The 21,875-nt window shown below is 43.5% G+C and overlaps 1 protein-coding gene across 1 annotated transcript in view; it reads left to right on the top strand.

Annotated features, from left to right (window-relative positions):
* Positions 1-19,763, top strand: part of GRB2 (growth factor receptor bound protein 2) — a 69,216-nt gene extending 49,453 nt beyond the window's left edge. Inside the window, exons 3-6 of the mRNA XM_081270499.1 lie at positions 7,632-7,729; positions 12,635-12,757; positions 16,606-16,774; positions 17,749-19,763. Of these exons, the coding sequence (XP_081126625.1) occupies positions 7,632-7,729; positions 12,635-12,757; positions 16,606-16,774; positions 17,749-17,934 (576 nt within the window). The 3' untranslated portion in view covers positions 17,935-19,763. The remainder of the gene's footprint in view (positions 1-7,631; positions 7,730-12,634; positions 12,758-16,605; positions 16,775-17,748) is intronic.
* Positions 19,764-21,875: the final 2,112 nt, after the last annotated feature.

Genomic DNA, 21,875 nt, shown 5'->3' with positions numbered 1-21,875 from the left:
CAGGGCAGACTCGAGAACCAAGAACCGCTACTATTTGTGTGCTCAGTAAGCAGTTGGAAGTTTCTGTGGGACCAGGGACCTTCACTATCCAGCCACCTTTAAGTTGGTCATCTTGTTATGAAAGTTCATAATGATTTATGTGCATCGTGGGTGTATTTCATGGTTTGGCACCAAGGATGGCAAGCAGTGCAGCCAAGATGTTTCTCATGCTGAACAAAGCCTGTAACAGATGGAAGTGGTGATTGTATGGCACTTATTCAGTGTTGGTAATGAATCTGTGAGACTCGACTGAGGCAGTAACCATCATACTAAGGGAGGTGACAAACATTCTGATAGTTTCTAATGAAATATGTAACAGGTACCTGAAGAGAACCGATTTTAAATGGCTCTTCCAGAATGTTACCCTAGAGAAACCCCCACAGAGTTCATTATTAGGGATCTAAGGTCTTTAAAAAATGTGTAACCAGGGCTGGGGATGTGGCTCAAGCGGTAGCGCGCTCGCCTGGCATGCGTGCGGCCCAGGTTCGATCCTCAGCACCACATACAAACGAAGATGTTGTGTCTGCCAATAACTAAAAAATAAATATTAAAAAAATTCTCTCTCTATCTCTATCTCTCTCTCTCTCTCTCTCTCTCTCTCTCTCTCTCTCCCCCCCCCTCCCTGTCTCTTTAAAAAAAAAATGTGTAACCAGGTGAAGTGGTGCACCCTATAATCTCAGCAATTCTGAGATTAAGGCGAGGGGATCACAAGTTCAAGGCCAGTGTCAGCAACTTAAGCCTTACGCAACAGCAAGACCTTGTTTCAAAAAACAAAAAAAGGCTCTTTTACTAGGACCCACCAACAAGGGCTGCATTTGCACCAAAAGCATGTAGAAGGTGGCCAAGATCATCTCAAGCAGCAGTACATGTGCCTGGGCTCCAGCTTCTATACCCACAAGCACATGTGCAAGGTCACCATTATTCACAGCAAGAACACAGGTTGTGTCACCCATATGATGAAGCAGATTCAGAGAGAACTTCCTCCAACCAGCTGCAGGAAGAGGAGAAAGGAGAGATAATCATGTTCCTCAGGCCTCCGCTCTGAATCTGGAGATCACTGAAGAGATCTGACACTACAGAAATGCTGAAGCCTGGACTTCGGCAGTTTCTTCAACTTGCAGTCACTCAGCCTACAGTGGGGAGGAACTTTAAAACCCACATGGAGCTGTTTGAATCCTTTTGCTGTGCTATAATATTTTCAATAAACCTGGAACAAAAAAATAAATAAATAAAACGAAAAAATAAATAAATAAAAAGGGCTGGAGATGTGGCTCAGTGATTAAGCACTCCTGGATCCAATACCCAGTATGAAAAAAGAAAGGCAGGGCCTGGGGGAGAAAGAAAGAAAAAAAAAAAGGAAAAAGGAGGACTGGGGAAAGCTCACTAGCTTGTGTTGAGTTTTTGTGTGTGTTTAATACTGGGGGTTGAACCCAGGACCTCACATACCCTAGGCAAGTGCTGCACCACTGAGCTGCACCCTAGCCTTATGCTGGATTTCTGTATTACAGGAACTAGCTAAAAATAGTGTTTGGGGTTTTTTACTTTGTTTTGTTGTTTGTTTTTTTTTAATATTTAAGAGCTTAACGATGTAATTGTTCTTGGGGCTGGGGCTCTGTGGTAGAGCATTTGCCTAGCACATGTGAAGCCCTGGGTTTGATCCTCGGCACCACATAAAAATAACCAAATAAAATGAAGGCATGCTGTCCACTTAAAACTACCAAAAAAAATTTTTTTCTTTTAATTGTTCTTACTTACCAACCGTAATGGCGCACTCCTGTAATCCCAGCAACTTGGGAGGGTGAGGCAGGAGGATTGAAAGTTCAAAGCCAGCCTCAGCAACCTAAGCAAGGCCTTAAGCAACTTATTGAGACCCTGACTCAAAATATAAAAGGGCTGGGCATATGGCTCAGGGTTAATTGCCCCTGGGTTTAATCCCTGGTAGCCAAAAGAAAAAAAAATAGTAATTGTTCTTACCTTTCATGCATATGCACCCTTGTACAAATTCCTTCACATAGATAGAATTTTTGCCTTTAAGAAATATTGAACCTCCTACAGGCCATTAGCATTAGAGGCTATTTTGAATAGTCTGATGGGGACCATAACTGTATGTTCTGTTTGTGGGTTTCTTCCTTCCTTCCTCCCTCCCTCCCTCCCTCCTTTCTTTCTTTCTATCAGGGATTGAACCCAGTGGTACTTAAACACAGAGCTACATCCCCAGCCCTTTTTGTATTGAGATAGGGCCTTGCTAAGTTGCTGAGGCTGGACTTGAATTTTCAATCCTCCTGCCTCAGCCTCACAAATCAGTCGGATTTCAGAATAATTTTAAAGTAAGCATGGAAGTTTTGTATGTTTACAGAACAAAATGAGAATCTCTGGTAGGGGTTGTGGCTCAGTGGTGGAGTGTTTGCCCATCATGTGCAAGACCCTGGGTTCGATCCTCAGCACCACATAAAAATAAAGGTATTGTGTCCAACTACAACTAAAAAATAAATATTAAAAAAAATAAGAATCTCAGTCGTCTTTTATTATGTACTGTTGGTGCACAGGGACAGCGTTGAGGCATGGACATAATTTAGGGAAGATAAAATGCAGTCCCCAGGATTGTCATGTGTTGCTAGATCTAGGACTGTCTCAGTATAAAGCATTATCACCACTTTGTACTGTAGAAAATGGAAACAATAGTAGTTTGTCCAGGGCCATATTCATTGTGGGTGAGATTTGAATTTGACCCATTGCATGCAGCCTCTGGAATGCATCCTGAGCTCTTGCCATCAGGTCAGGTAGATCTTATGGGGTCTGAGACCTCCATCTCGTATTGCTGGATTCCCTCAGTCCCTCCCTTCCTTCCTCTTTATTCAGAAAGCTTCCCATTGTAGTTTAAAGGGAGATCTTAGAGTGGTCTCAGGTTGAGAGTGAGGGAAGAGGGTGCACGGTGTGGGGGAAGTGGAGCAGGCTGAATGCCCTGGGTCCTCTGTGGTGAATAAAACTTTCTTCCTTGGAATTCCTTTTTTTTTTTTCCATAGAGTAGCAATGAAAAGCAGTCATCATGGGGGTTTCTGAAGGCTTGCTATGTTTTTCCTGCTTCCCTATATATTTTTGAGGGTGTGAAGTTTGTGTCTGAGGTGTGTGAGGCCATGATGGAGTTTTCTTTTTTTTTTTTTTTAACACAAATTTAATTTCTTTTTATTTATTTTTTTTTTTAGTTTTCAGTGGACACAAATCTTTGTATGTGGTGCTGAGGATCGAACCCGGGCCGCACGCATGCCAGGCGAGCGCGCTACCGTGTGAGCCACATCCCCAGCCCCAATGATGGAGTTTTCTTAGGTGTGAAATGAACCATAATGACAGTATGTTCTGAACCAGAATAGCTCTAACTTTTGATCAAGATATACATAAAGAAAAATTTACCCGTCATAACAGTTAAGTGAATTTTCACAGACTGAACACACCCACATACATGGCACCTAGCTGAGAAATACAACAGAGGCAGCACCTCCAGTGTCCCCTCATGTCCCTTCTGTTGACTGGAATATTTTAAGATTTTCCTGCATAAAGCTCACCTCATTCCTATCTCTTACATGTCTTCCTGATTTGGGCTAGCATTATTTTAGGTGTCTTTGAAAAAAGAAAAAAAGAACCTTCACTGAAACTTGGCTCTTCCTCCTCTCGTAATCTCATCTCTTGATCGATCTGCTTCCGTTAAACCCTAGTGTTCTGTGTGGCTTCCGAGTCATAACTCAGGGAATGTGGGGGCTGGAAAGAAAATGCAGCTGTGAGGCAATGGCTAGAGATGGTCCTTGGAACTTGGTTGCGAGCTGGTGGGTTTGTGAGGAGGTGATGGATGAGCCAGCCATTCACTGTCTTCTGTGGGGCCACAGTGGCAGAAGAAGTTTCCTGGTTCCCAGCTCTCTGGCAAGGTTTTAAGCATTGTTCGTGACAGATAGGAGCTCTCATCTAGAACCACAGACCTGTGGGCACAGGCCCACCCCCGGAGAGCTCTGCTCTCCTCCTAGTTCCACTTTAAACTCATGTTCCTGTGTCCCTTGCCTGCTCATTTGCTTAACATCTAAATAAAAATTGACTTTTCAGGGTGTCCACGTGAGAGCTAATGTGCTTTTGTAGTGCAGTCAGGTCCAGTCCCTGACTCTCAGGGTGCCCGGAGCCAGCAGCTTCACTCTTCCTCCTGCGCTTTGCCTCCAGCAGCACCAGCCTCTCCTGAAATCCTAGAGTAGAGATTTAGAGCCACCAGCAGCAACACCTTGGCTGTCTGATAAAGTGATATTCGGATACTGGAACTTCCAGATAACCAAAATTGTAACCATTCACATACTCTGGTGTTCCATTAAAAAAAAAAAAAAAAAAAAATCCCTGTGGCTGGGGTTATGGCTCAGTGGTGGAGCACTAGTCTAGCATGTGTGAGGCACTGGGTTCAGTCCTCAGCACCACATAAAAGTAAATGAATAAAATAAAGGCACTGTGTCCATCTACAACTAAAAATATTTTTTTAAAAAAATCCCTGCCTTCTGGGGTAGAAAAGCATTCTAAACAACAACTAATAGCTTTGCCCTAAGGAAAACCATAGTTCTAAATTGGTTCTAAGTATGGGAGTTGCCTGGACTTTCATTTATTTGGCAGGGGGAGATACCTCTTAGGGGGATTCACCTCTTTCTTGGTAAAGATAACAAGAATGTGAGGCTCCGGGAGCTCCTGGGGCGTGCCCAATTGCCCTTTTGTTAATAACAGAATCTGAGCCTTAAGCAACTTTGTAAGTAGCTCCTCTCCTCACAGGCTTTTAAGTGTTGAGCGCCCTCCTGTGCTGCAGGGATGGGCAGCTGGCATGGTGGGCCTGGGAGCACTCTCCTTCCTCAACATTTGTCCTCAGTATGCCCCTCACCCCTTTTTGTGGTACTGAGGAATGAACCCAGGGGTGCTCTGTGAAGTTACATCCTTAGCTCTTTATTTTTTGAGACAAGGTCTTGGTAAGTTGCCCAGGCTGGCCTCAACTAGTGATCCCCCTGCCTCAGCCTCCCCAGTAACTGGGATTACAGAGGTGCCATTGTGCCTGGCTCTTCAGTACCTTTATAAACAATAAAATACCTCTGCTTGCCACAGCACAGTTCGGTGTTCAAATGAAGGTTCAAAAATTATGAATATTGTAGGGCTGGGGCTCAGAAGAAGAGTGCTTGCCTAGCATACATGAGGCACTGGGTTCCATCTTCAGCACCACATAAAAACAAATAAAGATATTGTGTCCACCTACAACTAAACAATAAATGTTTTTAAAAATTATGAATTTTGTGTGTGTATGTGTGTGTGAATCCTTTTATATCCTCAAAGCTTTAGAAATTTTTTAAGGGAAAAAATAAAGATAAACTTCATCACCATACTATATGTATGTGACTCTTCGGAACATTAAGACTGCCAGGTTCAGTAGTATCTAATTTTTAAAGCACTTACTGTTCACACTTACCAGCTGTCATTGGATTTGCCATGTTATTGTATACATATGTATGCTTAAACCCAGTGACTGACAGCTGTGGCTAGAGGCTGGCCAGCATCACACTTAAGCACCGATGTGGTAAAGTTCAGGCCAGGCTTCTGTTTGGAACTGAATGAGCCTCAGTGGTCATTAATGCAGCCTGGCTGATCAGCCTTGTCTACCCTTTCTACTGTTACACATTTCACTTCGAAATGTCAGTTAATGCACTAACCTCAAACACCTTAAAGCATTCCAGTTTTCAATTTGGCTATGGGTACAGCATTGTTCAGCATCTCAAATAAATCATTTTGTAAAAAATTTTATCAGCTTCCTTTCAGAACTTTGCAGTGTGGTATATAGTAATACCACTCCACTTACTAGTCCACATTCCCTTTGCTCACTGGTCTGGAGTTGTTGTTGTCACATCTGTTTTCTCTCTTAAAATACCTTCTGCCTTTTGCCTTGTGTAGCCAGTTTAGAATTCCTAGGGTGTGTTTGTATTTTCAGATTAGTCTCATGGCCTGGCCTGTCTAATTCACAGGAGGCAGCATTGGAGAGAACATTCATTTGGAATCTGAAAACCTGCACGTGGTTCTTAGGTATGGGAGGTTAATAGCTTATAATCTTGGGTAGCCATTTCATCTTTTCCCCCCACCATTTTTATTGGTACATTATAGTTGTACATACTAATGGAATTTCTTTTTACATATTTGTATATGCACACATTATGCAATATAACTATAATTTGGCCAAAATTTCAGTCCCCATCACTCCCTACCATACACACCTCCCAACCCTTGGCCCCCTTCCTCCACTGATGTTCCTTTGATTTTCATAAGATCTGCCTCCACATTTTCCTTTTTCCTCTCTAGCTTCCACATAGGAGAGAAAACATGACCCTTAATCTTCTGAGTTAGACTTATTTTGTCTAATGGTGTCTAGTTCCATTCATTTTCCTGCAAATGACATAATTTCATTTTTCTTTATGACAATTCTTTATTGACTCTTATGTATATACTATGTTTTCTTTATCCATTCGTCCATTGGTGGACAGCTAGGTTGGTTCCATAGTTTGGCTATTATGAATTGTGCTTCTATAAGCATGGGTATGCATGTATTACTATAGTATGATGACTTTAATTTTTGAAGATAAATACGAAGGATTAGTATAATAGTCATATGGTGGTTCCATGCCTAGTCTTTTGAGGAACCTGCATACTGATTTCCTTAGTGGTACTACTAATTTGCAAACCCACCAACAGTAACCACCCCCCCCCATACACTTTTTTAAGTCTCCAGCATTTATTGTGCCATTTCATCTTTCTTTCTTTACTTTCTTCCTCTCTGTGTGGGTGTATGGTTTGTTGTTAGGGATATTGAACTCAGGGCCCCCTGCATGCCAGGCTGCATCCCCAGCCTGCCGTTTCATTTTTCTAGACCTGTTTTCATAGAAGGCTTAGGGATTAAATACCTTATACCTGAGTTGTGCTGGTTGGTGGGCTTGGAAGCCCACTCTCACGCCTTGACCTTCTCCCTTACATAAAAGAGCTGCCAAGTGGGGCTGGGGATGTGGCTCAAGCGGTAGCGCGCTCGCCTCGCATGCGTGCAGCCCGGGTTCGATCCTCAGCACCACATACCAACAAAGATGTTGTGTCCGCCGAGAACTAAAATAAATAAATGAATAAATTCTCTCTCCCTCCCCTCTCTCACTCTCTCTTTAAAAAAAAAACAAAAAAACAAAACTGCCAAGTAGCTGTTGAACAGGATCTCTGCTGGGTTGTTAATCACATTAGCATTATCTAACCTGGACACCACATGGGTCTTGAAGGTTGTTGAAGTGAGCAGGATTCATTCTTGGTCAATAGTCTTTCCATGCAAGGGCCTGTGATTGTGCTTTAAGCAGCAGCACTGTGGAGCTGCTTGGTGGACATCCCATCCTTGCAGAAAAGTAGAGAAGCTTTTGGGGAATCCTGTGATTGGATCCCTGTGAATTCTGGAGGTTGGCTAATACTTCAAATAAGACCTTTCACAAACTTAGGGGTGGCATAATTGTCTTGTGGCTACCCTTTTGAAAGTGGAAAGGGAATGATTGATTTGTTTTTCTTCTTTTCAGGTTTTGAATGAAGAATGTGATCAGAACTGGTACAAGGCAGAGCTCAATGGGAAGGATGGCTTCATTCCCAAGAACTACATAGAAATGAAACCACACCCGTAAGTGGGGCTCATGATCTGCCAAGGCAGGGCCCACCTGCTTGTTTCAAATACTGTTTTTAAAACAGAGACCATCGTGATGAATGTCATGCTATTTATTCTATCTGTTTGGGGAACGAGCCCAGCATGTTGACCTTGTATGTTAATCGTTGTATATAATGATAGTACAATAGTAATGGTATACATTTTAGATTAATACCTATCAGTTATCTTCAAAAATAAAACAATACTTTGCAAGTCCATACCTTTTTCTTTAAAACCCTTGGGCCAGATGTGTTCCGTAATTCCACACTTCTTGAGTTTCAGAGAAGGTACTTACCACATGGTTTTGTGTTGGTATGCTGGGTAACCTTGTGAGAGTATGCCAAGCTTGGTGTTGTAGGAAATAGTTCTCTGTAAGTGCTTGTTCTTCCATGTTAGTGTTCATGTTTCAGTTGGAAGGAAATGTGTTCTCCTCCAAGTTGCTGAGAGTAGTAAGAATTTTGAATTTTCTGCTTTATATAAATAATCAGCATAGTGGGACCCTGAGGATCCTTGAAGGCTGCCGACCTCCCATCTCACCCACTCCTCTTTGCCTGGCCCTGCTTCTACTTCAAAAATGATCATTTCTATTTTCTTCTTTTGTGTAATTACTAGAGACTGGATCCAGGGGCACTTTCCCACTAACCTACATCCCCAGCCCTAAAAATTGTTTTGAGACTGTATCTCACTAAATTGCTGAGGCTTGGGCTGGGGATGTGGCTCAAGTGGTTAGCTCGCTCACCTGGCATGCGTGTGGCCCGGGTTCAATCCTCAGCACCACATATTAAAAAAACAAAGATGTTGTGTCCGCCGATAACTAAAAAATAAATATTAAAATTCTCTCTCTCTCTCTCTCTACTCGCTCACTCTCTCTTTAAAAAAATAAATAAATAAATAAATAAATTGCTGAGGCTTGCCTCAAACTTGCCATCTTCCTGCCTCAGCTTCCTAAGTAGCTGGGATCACAGAGTAGCTAGGGGTACAGGCATATGCCACCATGCCCAGCAACATAAGCATTTTGAATCAGTCTGTTGAGAGAAGATAGGAAAGGCCACATCTTTGGTGAAATTGTCATTACTGACCTTGATTGGAAAGTCACTCTCACGCCTTGACCTTCCCGTTTATATAAAAGAGCTGCCAAGAAACTGTTGAACAGGAACTCTACTGGGTGGTTAATCACAGACCTGCTGAAGGGCAGGCAGTGCTCCTCCACTTTATGCTCTGAAAAGGGAAACTGAAATTCAAAAGCTCTTCTTTCTCCAAGCCTACCCATATTGCTAGAAAAAACCATGCTTGTGCCTGTGTGAAACTGTAACTTTACAAGCACATGCTCCCGCCCCCGTGGGACTGCCAGGTGAGTAGACATAGATGTGGTATAATGCAGAGACAAGGACTCTCCTCTCTTTCTTTATTTGTTGGAGAGGAAAAGGGAAATATAAAATGGAAGTACCACCTCTCCTGGTGTAGTGTTTGTGTTAGCATATGGAACACAGACCACGAAACAGTTGTTACAACAATGCTGTGGCAGGAGTGCTATGGGCTGGCGTGGATCCACATACGTGCTCCTCACAGGAATTACTTATAGACAGGAGCCTCTGGCATGCTCTAAATAATTAAATTGGAAAATGAATCTCTCCTCCCCTTGGCTTTCTCCCTTGCTGTTTCTAGTTTAGTACCAATCCCATCTTTTTAAAGATTTGTAGAACATTGACTAGAGGCACATAGTTACCCATAAGTATCACCACTAACAGAACCTTGTCATGTTTGTGTAGCTCAGTGGTAGAGTTTACCTAGCATGCATGAGGTCCTGGGTTCCATACCCAGAATAGCAATAATAAAGAAGCCAGACCTGCCTGGGCAATTTAGCTGGATGCTCATGTGCTTGCTCATGCGTGCACACGTTTCTCTCTCTCTTGCGCGCGCGCTCTCTCTCTCTCTCGCTCGCTCTCTTTTTTTTTTTTTCTTGAGACAAAATCTTGCTAAGTTGCCCAGGCTGGCCATGAACTTGTAATTCTCCTGCCTCAGCCTCCTGAGTCATTGAGATGTCTGTCAGGCATGTGCCACTGTGCCCTGTGAGAACCCGTCTCCAAAAGTTTCATTTTAGCTCAGTTAGTAAAGTGCCCTGGGGTTCAGTTCTCGATATTGTAAAATAATTAATAAAGACTATCAATTTTATAAATGATATAAAATGCAGTGTGGCTACAGAGTGGTGGTGGCTAGGTGTTTTAATTGATGCTAGCTCTTAATTACATGCATGATTCCCTTCTGCTTCATGGGATGTCTGTCAAAAGGGGAGTATGAGTATTTCATGAGATACACAAGAAATCTTTGTTTAGTGAAATGGTCTTCAAAGTAATTTTCCAGTTTGTGATCTAGGTTTTTATAACAAAGATGTGTTTAATTATAAATCTTCAAATTTGAGCACTTTTCTGTATAGCAACTTACAGTTCACTATGATTTTCTTTTAAATTGGAAATGAAATTGAGTTCGTTAGGACAAGAAAACATTGTAACTTATGTGGATTTATGCCCCTGAGGAAAGGTCTAGAAATATATACAGCTGCCAGCAAGTTGCTGCTTGGGGGGATCCAGGAAATCTTTAATTTTTTAGTTGTAGATGGACACAATACCTTTATTTTATTTATTTGTATGAGTGCTGAGGATCAAATCCAGTGCCTCACACATGCTAGGAAAGCACTCTACCACTGAGCTACAACACCAGCCCGAGGAAGTCTCTTTTTATTTGCATTCATGTATATGTAGGCCATTTTAATTCATATTCATTACTTTATTATACCTTTTAAAAAGAAAAGATGGAACCTGTAATCTCAGCAGCTTGGGAGGCTAAGGCAGGAAGATCACAAGTTCAAAGCCAGCCTCAGCTAAGCAACTCAGTGAAACCCTGTCTCTAAATAAAATACAAAATAGAGCTAGGGGTGTGGCTCAGTGGTTCAATGCCCCTGAGTTCAATCTCTGGTACCCTGAAAAAGAAGATGGCTAGGCACAGTGGCACACACCTATAACCCTAGGTACAAAGGAGGCTGAAGCAGAAGGATGGTAAGTTTGAGGCCAGCCTGGACAACTTAGCAAGACCCTGTCTCAAGAAGAATTGGGATTGTAGCTCAGTGGTAACATGTCCCTGAGTTCTAACCCTAGTACTGCAAAAATGAATGAATGAATGAACGAACAAATGAACCAACCAACCAAACAACAAACAAGTTGGGAAGATCTTGAGGTCCAAGAGAAGAGAATAGTTTTTAAGGACCTCCCCTCCACCTCAGTGCATTGTGGGAGTGAAGGCAAGCCTGTTGTGGGTCCTCCCAGCAGCTGTGGTTCCTCCCCTAGCAGTGGCCAGTCAGATGTACACTGCTCACAAGTATAGCCTACCCTTGAAAGCACCAGGGAACTGAAAATGTGCCTCTCTGCTGGTAGCTATTCTTTCATCTTCAGAGATCATTCTTGTCTATTATTATGGAATTTCTTTTGTGTGGCCTAATTCCCAGGCACTGCAGGACTTGCCCTTGAATATTTGTAGAAGGGGTGAGGGCGTTGTACAAGCACCTCTGCAGCCTGGCATCAGAGCAGGCAAAGTGGGAAAGACATGAGTAAGTAGATTTGGGGCAGCTTCTGATTCTCTCTCTCAGCAGCTTGCATCCTTCTGCCTGAACTTCAGAGTGATGTAGTGTTTTAAAAATGCCTTGTAGTGTGGTTGCTTCTAAGTAGGATAGATAGAAGGGTTATATTTACAACTTTAATGGACTGATTGGTGCATTATAGTTTGCAAATTAAATGAATGCTAGTTACCATGTAAGGTAGGTCTTAGCTGTAAATGATTTTGCTTTTTAAAAATAATTAAACATTGAAGATGATTGTGGAAAGAACATTGTCTTCACCATTCTTCCATCCTAATTGGTAATGGTTTTCATTTGAAATAGCCAGGCAGCCATGGCCTTGAGCTCTTTTAGAGATGTCCCCTCCTCCTGTTGAGCCACAGGCCAGTTGCTCCCATAGTTTTCCAGTAATTCAGCCACTTTTTCTTATGACCAAAGTGAATGACCATTAGGAGCAGAAAAGTCTATAACTTGGTTCAAATGAAAAATCTGAATTTCGCAACCAGCTCCTGCGCATGTGGTAAATTTTGATGTTCTCAATGTTGTGGGGGTTTTGAGTTTTTGGTTTTTTGCAGTGCTGGGGATTGAACTCAGTGTTTCAAGCTTGTTAGACAAGTTTTCTGCTACTGAGCCATGTTCTCAGCCCCTTCCAGGTGGCTTTTGAAAACTGAACACTGAGCAGTGACTCCAGAGAAAGGTCCTGAGAGGAATGCTGACTTTCATAACTGGTAGAGGCTGCCTTCTCACAGCCTGAACCTTCTCCCTTTGGACTTTTAATAGAATTAGCCCCACCACCAAGTTCTGGGCCTTCCAAATTTCCTCCCTTCCCCTGTGTCCCTCTTCCCACTGAGGCAGAGCTGCAGTTTTATCCATTGGCTGCAAGAAGTGTCATTGTTGTCTCTAACAAGCCTGGATCATTTACCCATAGGCCTGGGACTCTCCTGGGCACCTTTCTAATGAGTGGGTTGGGAACTGGAGGACTTTGATTTGGAAGGCCCATTTTCAAGTTTCTTCCTCTATAGAAAGAGTGACCTTTGATAGTGATAGTGCCTTGATGAGTCACTTTCTGGGAAGTGGATGGGGTGAAGCCATTTGAAAGTCCATCTTTTAGGGAGGACCCTACCCAATGTCCTCCCGTCTTGGGCACAGTGAGACCAAAAGGTAAGGGTGAACCCCTTCCTCTGGCAAGAGGTGTTCTGTTACTCACATTTAAGGCTGGACATCCGTTTCTTTGTGGAGAAACAGATGTTGACTGGTTTGTCTTCCTTCCTTAGGTGGTTTTTTGGCAAAATCCCCAGAGCCAAGGCAGAAGAAATGCTTAGCAAACAGAGGCACGATGGGGCATTTCTAATCCGAGAGAGTGAGAGTGCTCCTGGGGATTTCTCCCTCTCCGTCAAGTAAGTATTTCCTGCTGTGGTTGCTGGAAGCCTGTGCCTGATTCACTAAGTCGTGAGGCCATTGATCAGGTGTCCGGCTACATACAAACTGGTAGAGGTGTAGCCTAATCAGTATTTTTAATTTTACCTTAAAATCCTAATGTCTAGTTCCTCATAAAACTTGGTTCTAGCAACACTAGCTTAGATTCTGCAGTGGAACTGAGGAGTAGTCCTCTCAGACAGTACTTGCTGCCAGTTTTCCCTAATCACGACCACTCTCGGTTTCCCTGCCCTTGCTGGGATTCCTGCCACTCCATAACAGAATAACTTGGTTGCCATTTTAGCTGCCTTTGCTTGCCTTTACCAGAGAGCCAGCTTACCTCTATCAGCCCCGTCCTAGGCCTCTCTCACTAACTTCAAAAGGTCACCATGAGAGCTGGGCGTGATGGCTCACACTTGTGTTACCAGAGGCTCAGGAGGCTGAAGCAGGAGGATTCCAAGTTCGAAGCTAGCTTCAGCAATTTAATGAGACCCTAAGCAACTTAGCAAGACCCTGTCTCAAAATAAAAAGGACTGGGGATGTGTCTCAGTGGTTAAGCAGTCCTGGGCTCAATCCCTGGTACACACAGCACTGTGAGGGATTTGGGTTTACTTCCCTAATGGAGCTGGTAATCAGGGAATGGGGAAGAAAGGAGTCTCACCTTGGGAATCTTAGTGAATAGCAGCTGGGACTTTAAGGAGTCTGTGAAAGTCACACCTCATCTGTGAAGTGAGGATTTTGAGTTACATTGTCCATAGTTTTTTACTTTTAGTCCTTTTCTAGTTCCTATATTATTATAGGAAACCCCCAAGGAATCTTACAAACTGCTTCATCGTTTACATATGGAGAAGCACTATTTTATCATAGGTTACTCTCCTTTTTGTGGGGTGGGATTACTGGGACTTGAACCCAGGGGCACTCTTACCACTGAGCTACATCCCCAGCCCTTTTTATTTTTTATTTTGAAGTAGGGTCTCACTAAGGTGCCCAGGCTGGCCTTGAACTTTCCTGCCTCCTGCCTCAGCCTCCCATGTAGCTAGGATCACAGGCATAGTCACCGCACCCAGCAGTTGTGTTATTTTTCTAAGTGAAGATAAGAGAGGTTTCAGGTGATATTTGGAATATCTCACAAATACACTTGCAATGTAGTTTTTATTTCCACCATGTGAAAACTGTGTTATAATAATCACAGTTTTCATCTGGTAACAAAGGCTTTTTGAAGTATTTGAGCATATTTGAGTAAGATTCTAATGAGGAACATTCTGGGGTGAATCTGTGAAATCAAAATCATTGTGTTTCTCATTAGCTCAAATCATTGTTTTCCTTATTTTTTTTTTTTAAACATTGAACCCAGGGGCTGTCTACCACTAAGTAGCATTCCCATACCCCAACCCTATTTATTTATTTATTTATTCATTCATACATTCATTCATTCATTCATTCATTATTATACTTTTTATTTTTGAGTCAGAGTCTCACCAAGTTGCCCAGGCTGGCCTCCAGTGTTTGATCCTTCTCTCTTGACCTCCTGAGTAGTTGATGTTTTCCTTACATTTTATACTGACCCACATGGAAATTAAGCAGTTTAAGATGAGGGTGACAAGTAAGTAATCAGAGGGCAGCAGCCAGAGCCACCAGGCCTGTCAGTGTTGAGCTGTGACTGCCTGTTCACCAATCACTGCACACGCTCCCACTGCAAACCAAGAAGACCAAACCATTCCCTTTTATCAAAATCTTTTGAGGAGTTTTATTATTTCAGAAATAAAATATGAAGCAGATGTCATAACTGTCCTTAAAACAAATATCTTTGCAAAGGGAATTCAAGAAATACCAAGTCTCTGAGATATTTCTCTAGTTTTAAGATATTCAGTCAGTAATTTAAAATACTGTGCTTGAGCAGGGCACTTCATGCACATTCATTATATACTGTGTTTTTTATTACAGCACCTGCTGTAATCCTAGTGACTTGGGAAGCAGTCACCCCTATTTGCAGTTTTGCCTTCCTTAGTTTCAGTTACCCAAGGTCAATTGCAGTCGGAAAATATTAAGTGGGAAATTCCAGAAATAAACAACTCATATGCTTTAAATAATTTTTATTAATTGCATCATATTGTGACTGTTGTTTTATTCTTAATCTTACTGAAAATTAAACTTTATCACAGGTGTGTATGTTTATAGTAAACCCTGTATAGAATTTAATATTATTCATGCTTTCAGGCATCCACCCAGTGTCTTGGGACATACCCCTGAGGTTCCCCGGGAACAACTGTGTGGTTTGCAGATGCTTGGCTTGAAGCTCAGTGCTGCCACCTGCCTGATAACCTTCAGGAAGTGTTTGGTTTATTGAAGCTCTAAGACAAGAGGACAGCCTCCATTCATTGAATGAATGTGCATGAAGTTCCTTTTGAGGGCATGGCACCCAGCAGGATAGCAGAGTCCTCACGTAGCTTCTGTTCTAGCCAGATGTGGCTTTAACGGACCCTATGAGTCAGTACCAGTCACACACAAGCAGTTTTTAATAGTGCAAAAGGAAGTATATTATCTGGCAATGGAGAAGTTATTTTATTGTCCAGCATATCCTTTTTCTCATGGAAAGGGGAAAGTAAACCAAAATTCTCGAATGAAAAATTTATTCCCAGTTATAAGAGAACCATTGGAAGTATTTCTAATCCCTCTTACTTTATTTCCTGTCCCATATTTTCTAGTTTTAAAATGTCATATCACATTTTAATTATTTTTATTTCAAAGGAAGTCAGTTAAGTCTTTTATTTGGCACAGTGCAGGCCACAAGTGTGTGGTAGGTTAGAACATCCCCTCCCCTTTTGAGTTTGACTTATTTCATGTAACATAATGGTCTGAAGTTCCATCCATTTTCCTGCAAATGACTTAATTGCATTTTTTCTTTATAGCTGAATAAAACACCATTATGTATTTATACCGTGTTTTTTCTTATCCATTCCTCCATACCAAAGAATGGTCTAACTAGAGTTCCATTCTTTGGGGCTGGAGATGTGGCTCAGGCGGTAGCGTGCTCGCCTGGCATGCGTGCGGCCCAGGTTCGATCCTCAGCACCACATACAAACAAAGATGTTGTGTCCGCCGAATACTAAAAAATAAATATTAAAAAAATTTTGGGCTGGGGATGTGGCTCAAGCGGTAGCGCGCTCGCCTCGCATGCGTGCGGCCCGGGTTCGATCCTCAGCACCACATACCAACAAAGATGTTGTGTCCGCCGAGAACTAAAATAAATAAATAAATAAATTCTCTCTCTCTCCCTCCCTCCCTTTCCCTCCCTTTCCTCTCTCTTTTTTTTTTTTTTTTTTTTTTTAAATATTTATTTATTTATTTTTTAGTTCTCGGCGGACACAACATCTTCGCTGGTATGTGGTGCTGAGGATCGAACCCGGGCCGCACGCATGCCAGGCGAGCGCGCTACCGCTTGAGCCTCATCCCCAGCCCCCCTTTCCTCTCTTTAAAAAAAAAAAAAAAATCTCTCTCTCTCTCCTCTCTCACTCTCTCTTTAAAAAAAAATTAAAAATTTTTTAAAAAATAGAGTTCCATTCCTAGTCTATTGAGGAACCTTCAAGGATATTCTTGATTATCTTACAAGCATCATGAGTCAAACTGGTGGGTGAGGTTCTCCCTCTTCGTGTTGTTCCTGGTAACCCTCAGCAGCAATGCTCAGTGACTGCCCCAACTTTCTCCAGCCTGGGCCCTGTGAGAAATGTTGCCAGAAAAGGTTCTGTCCACACCAACATGGACAGACAGCCCCTGACTAACCAGCTCAGTGCACTTTGACCTTTCACATGTGTTCTCTCTGCCTTCCCAGGTTTGGAAATGATGTGCAGCACTTCAAGGTGCTCCGGGACGGAGCTGGAAAGTATTTCCTCTGGGTGGTGAAATTCAATTCTTTGAATGAATTGGTAGATTACCACAGATCGACATCTGTGTCCAGAAACCAGCAGATATTCCTTCGAGACATAGAGCAGGTGCCACAGGTAAGCCTGAGCTCCCAGGAGAGAGCTTGGGATTATGTCTGGCAGGGAGGAATAGCTCCTTAAGCCAGAAGGTACCCTCCAGAGGAAGACTTCTGGGGCTTCCGTCACATCATTCAGAACGTCACCTCTAGTTTATGTTGAAGATCTGTAGTTTAAAATAAGATGGTTTTGCCTTTTTCAGGGGCACTTCTTTGAGGCAGTGTTGCTAGTATGCCACCTGCCTCTCTAGGGACACAATTCTTAACATACTTTTTAGATGTTGTACTTGAAAGCAGATTGTGAAGAAGGTCAGACCTGTCGGGGAGTGCGGTCCACACTCATTCCTACTCCTTATATCCCAGCCATAACTTATGGCTAGTTTGACTTTTATTCAAACTCTCACCCTTTTAACCCTATAAAACCTTAAGGGTATTATAAGTGATAGGAATGAAAAGATTTTAAAGTCTACCAACAAAACCCAACTTTCCCCCCATCCTCAACCTCCCTATCACTCCTATTTGATGATGTGACACTTTGGCTGCCCACAGTGAGATATGCCCCAATAGTCTTTGAGCATTGGTGAAAGATTACCCTAAAAACCATTTAGGGAACCTAGGAAATGTAAGAATAAGCTGGGTGTGGTGGTAGATTCCTGCAATCCCAGTAATTTGGGACTGAGGCAGGAGGATTGCAAGTTCAAAGCCAACCTCAGCTTCTTAGGCCCTAAACAACTTAGACCCTGCCTCAAAATAAAAACATAAAAAGGGCTAGGGATGTGGCTCAGTGGCTAAGCGCCCCGGGGTTCAATCTCTGGTACCAAAAAAGAGGGAAAAAAAAAAAAGAAGAAAGAATAAATGAGGGAGGATGCACAGTGTAGCTACTTCAGGAAAAATGAGAATTAGCGCATATTTATTCCCCCTTGTAAACGGTTGGGCTTACAGAGCTGTTAGCAGGATCAGGAATGGCGTGTGTGTTTCCCTGTTCCTCTTTTGCAGCAGCCAACATACGTCCAGGCCCTCTTTGACTTTGACCCCCAGGAGGACGGTGAGCTGGGCTTCCGCCGGGGAGACTTCATTCATGTCATGGATAACTCAGACCCCAACTGGTGGAAGGGGGCTTGCCACGGGCAGACCGGCATGTTTCCCCGCAATTATGTTACCCCCGTGAACCGGAACGTCTAAGAATCAAGAAGAGATTATTTAAAGAAATTGAAAACACAAAAGAAACATACCCACAAGCTGCCTGTAACAGCAGCCTGTGAGGGAGCTCAGAACACCTGGCTGGGTTACACTGGTGACCTTCTCACTTTGGTTGGAACTTTGGGGGGTGGGTGGGGTGTTGGATATCAAAATGCCAAAACTTACCTATTGAATTAAGAGTTTTTATTACAGATTCTCACCACTGCTTCTGTTTCCCTTCCTATGTCCTTTTTCTCATCCTTTTTCTCTGTCCTTCGGTGCATGAATTTAAGGCCTCATATAGTCCCAGCTGATGCCAATAATAAAAGAAAAGAAATCAAGTGGGCTGTATTTTCTCTATGCAAAATGTCTGTCTTAGTAAAAATGACTGAAAGGAGAACAGTGAGTCTGTCCTCCATATGCACACACAGCAGGAGCTGCAGGGCAGCTGCCTCAGCTGGGTTTTCCCCCAGGTATTTCATCACATTGGAACTAGAGTCAGGAGGGAGGCATGCTGCCTGCCCTATGGCTTCCTGAGAAAGTCAGACTGCAAACCTGCGCCTCTCTCTCTTCGTTCCCAGTGTCATTGATGGTGTTGTTTCTTCATAGTGCCTTTTTCCTTATTTCAAGGGTTGCTTAGGCGTGGTGGCTTCTGTTTTGTTTTAAAATAAGTTAAAAACAGTCCAGAGCTTTTCAGCCAATTTGTCCCCTACTCTGTGTAAACAGTTTTTCTTCAGGAGAAGGGAAAGCGGGGTAGAGAAAGGAGACAGTACAACTGAAGGTGGGTGACCTTCCTGTACTGAGCCAGGAGTGTCTGCAGCTCAGCTTCAGTACTTATGAGGCCCTCGATGCTGGCCGTGAGCAGTGGAGCAGCTGCTGACCCCACAAGCCTGGTGCATCTGGTTACAAGGGCGGCACAGTGCTTGACCTCCAGGTCTCAGGTGTGCTCTGCCCTCCTATCCCCAGAGTCTGCCAGGCACAAACTCCTGGAGCCAGCAGGTTGCAGATAAGGAAGGCAGAAAATGGCACCTAAGCCATTTTCAGTCTTCACAAGTCCAACCTTATTATGCCTATGCTGGGGTGAGAATTCAGAGTATTCACTTTTTGTTTTTCTTGCTCTTAAATTTAGGTCCAGGCTTTCACTTATGTGTCCCCTGACCTTCAAGGGGGTAGTGGCAGGAAGCAAGACTGGCTTTCATGTCTCTTTCACAGAGGATTGTGTTTGCACCTATTCCCAACATCCCATCCTTGGAAGCCGGAGGAGTTGAGGAAGGTGAAGTGGGAAAGACAGGAAGGCCAGGCCACTCAGAGCTCTGTCTACCTTCTGCTGACTCTCGGTCCCTCGTAGCAGTGTGCCTGCTAACTGCTTCTCTCCACACAGTCACCCTTCCCCTAACAAAAACAAGGTCACCTCTCTTTCTCTCCCTGGAAGTTGGTAGCCTTTGCCCTTTGTGTTCCTAGGGGTCAGTGGAATCTCCGCTGGACTCTGCTTGTGGAAATGGACTTGGCCTGGAGAGCCTTAAGGCCCAGGAGACGTTGACTCTTCTGGCCCAAGCAGTCCTCACCTCTCTTGGCTCCCTCTCCTTCTGCTCCTCCTTTCCCCACTTATGATAAGAGAACTCTCTGGCGTTCTACCCCTGGACCATTTGATTGTTTTATTTTGAAATTGGTGTATATCATGAAGCCTTGCTGAACTAAGTTTTGTGTGTATATATTTAAAAAAAAATCAGTGTTTAAATAAAAAGACCTATGTACTTAATCCTTTAACTCTGCGGATAGCATTTGGTAGGTAGTGATTAACTGTGAATAATAAACATACAATGAATTCTTCACTCTGTATCTTTTTTCCCCCTGCTTTACTTAAAAACTTAAAACCATAAGGGGTTAGGTCAGGGAGTCAGGACTCTTGGATCCTCTCTCTTCAACTCACCTAGTTTACATTGCCCTTTGGGAGCAAGTGGGTCTCCAACCTGGCTGTTCTTCAGAATTGGGGCAGAGGGGCTTAGTAATAATACAGGCTTGCAGACCCCACCCTCAGATCCTGGGACAGACATCTCGAGAGCACAAACAAGACAGCTGGATTTTTTTGTTATGTGCCAACAGCATTGATAAATATTATATGATAGTATTATTGATTAGTCTACTTATTACTCAAAACTTTAAAAACGGGCAGTTTTATAAAGACTTGCTATGTCCTGCCTGAGAGAAAGCACCAAGAGTCTCTCAAGACTTGATTCTAGCCCATCCATAGGCAGCACTGATCTTGGGTTTCAACAGCCTTATTTTTTACTACTACGGAATTAGAGTTTAGAAAGCATAATGGTGAGTGTGGTTGTGCACACCCAAAGTCCCAACTCAGGAGGCTGAGGCAGAAGTATTACAAGTTCAAGACCAGTCAGGGAGAGTTAGCAAGACCTCATCTCAATAAAAAGGGCTGGGGATGTAGCTCAGTGGTAAAATATCACTGGGTTCAGTTCCCAGCACAAAATAGAAAAGCACAGCCCTTGCAGCTGCCCTTGACGCTTCAACAATGCCTACCTCAGAATCAAAACTGCCAGGCCTTTGCCTTACTGCTTCTCATCATCCTGGGCTGTCCTAAGGAAGGAGAGGACCAGGAATGGCCTCTCCCTTACCTCCTTATGGGACTGTGGATGGCTCCTGATAGTAATTTTATTCCTGTGACATGCAGCATCTCTTCTGGCTCAGTAATTGGGAACATCTGCCAGTGAGAGGCCGAGAAGAGCCCTGAACACCCTTCCCAGACCAGCAGCCACCCCTCTCCACTCCTGCACATTGGTCATCCCTGCTGTGTCATCCTGATATTAGAAGTGTTCCCACTTTGACCTTCCGTGTTTGGTACAGAAGCATTCTTCAGTCCTGATTTTCATACTGACATGCAAGTTGTAGATTGAGCAAATTTCAGCGAAGAAGTGTGTACAGCTCACAACCCTAGGACAAGGACTTGGAGACAGATGGTGGGTCACATTAGCTTGACCTAGGTGTTAGGTGAAATTATTTGGATTTTTTTTTTTTTTTTTTGGTACTGGATTGAACCCAAGGGCTCTGTACCATTGAACCACATCCTCAACCCTATTTTGTATTGTATTTAGAGAGACAGGGTCTCTCACTGAGTTGCTTAGTGCCTCTATTTTTGCTGAGGCTGTCTCAGCCTCCCAAACCACTGGGATTACAGGTGTGCGCACTGCACACAGCTAGGTGGGCTTTGAAACTCCTGCCTCTGCTGGGATTACAGGCACATGTCACCATGCCTGGCTTCCCCCCCCCCTCCATATAACAATAATTGAACCCAGGGGTGATTTGCCACTGAGCTACATCCCCTTTTATTTTTTGATACAAGATTTATACCAAGGCTGGCCTCCAATTTGGAATTCTCTTGCCTTGGCCTCCTGAGTTGTTGGGATTGTAAGCATGCATCACCACGCCTGACTATTTGGGCAGTCATTAATAGGACAGTAGGGCTGGGATTCAACTCAGTGGTAGAACATATGTTTACATGTACAGGGTGCTGGACCAATCCCCTGCGCACGCACACACAAAAGACGGTAGGCCTACAGGGCAGGTGGGATGGTGTGGACACAGTTCCTGGAGACAGCTCAGAAGGCACCTGAGCAGCCCTCTGCTGGGGTTTGTGAGGCCTTGAAAGCAGCTGCACAATGCTTACCCTCTTCTGTTCACTCCGAAGGCTTTCATTTGTCTTTTAAGGAGCACCATGGATCTCCTGAGTTGCAGTAGTGCCCAGAACAGAACCTTGGAAAACCAAGAGGCCAAGTTCACATTAGCTTAGGAAGTAGGAAGCTGGGTGGAGCCTCCCAGTCACCCAGCTCGGCTTTCTCTCCTGGCCAGTCAACTGCACAGTATGCCCAGCCTCAGTGTGTGTATGCATAGCTGTGTGCTCGATGCTGGCATGTAGTATGTAAGCGACG

Source organism: Spermophilus citellus, assembly GCF_964194105.1.
Source record: "Spermophilus citellus genome assembly, chromosome: 17".
NCBI lineage: Eukaryota > Metazoa > Chordata > Mammalia > Rodentia > Sciuridae > Spermophilus > Spermophilus citellus.
The sequence above is the reverse complement of the archived record's forward strand: the minus strand, read 5'-3'. Positions and strand labels throughout refer to the sequence as shown.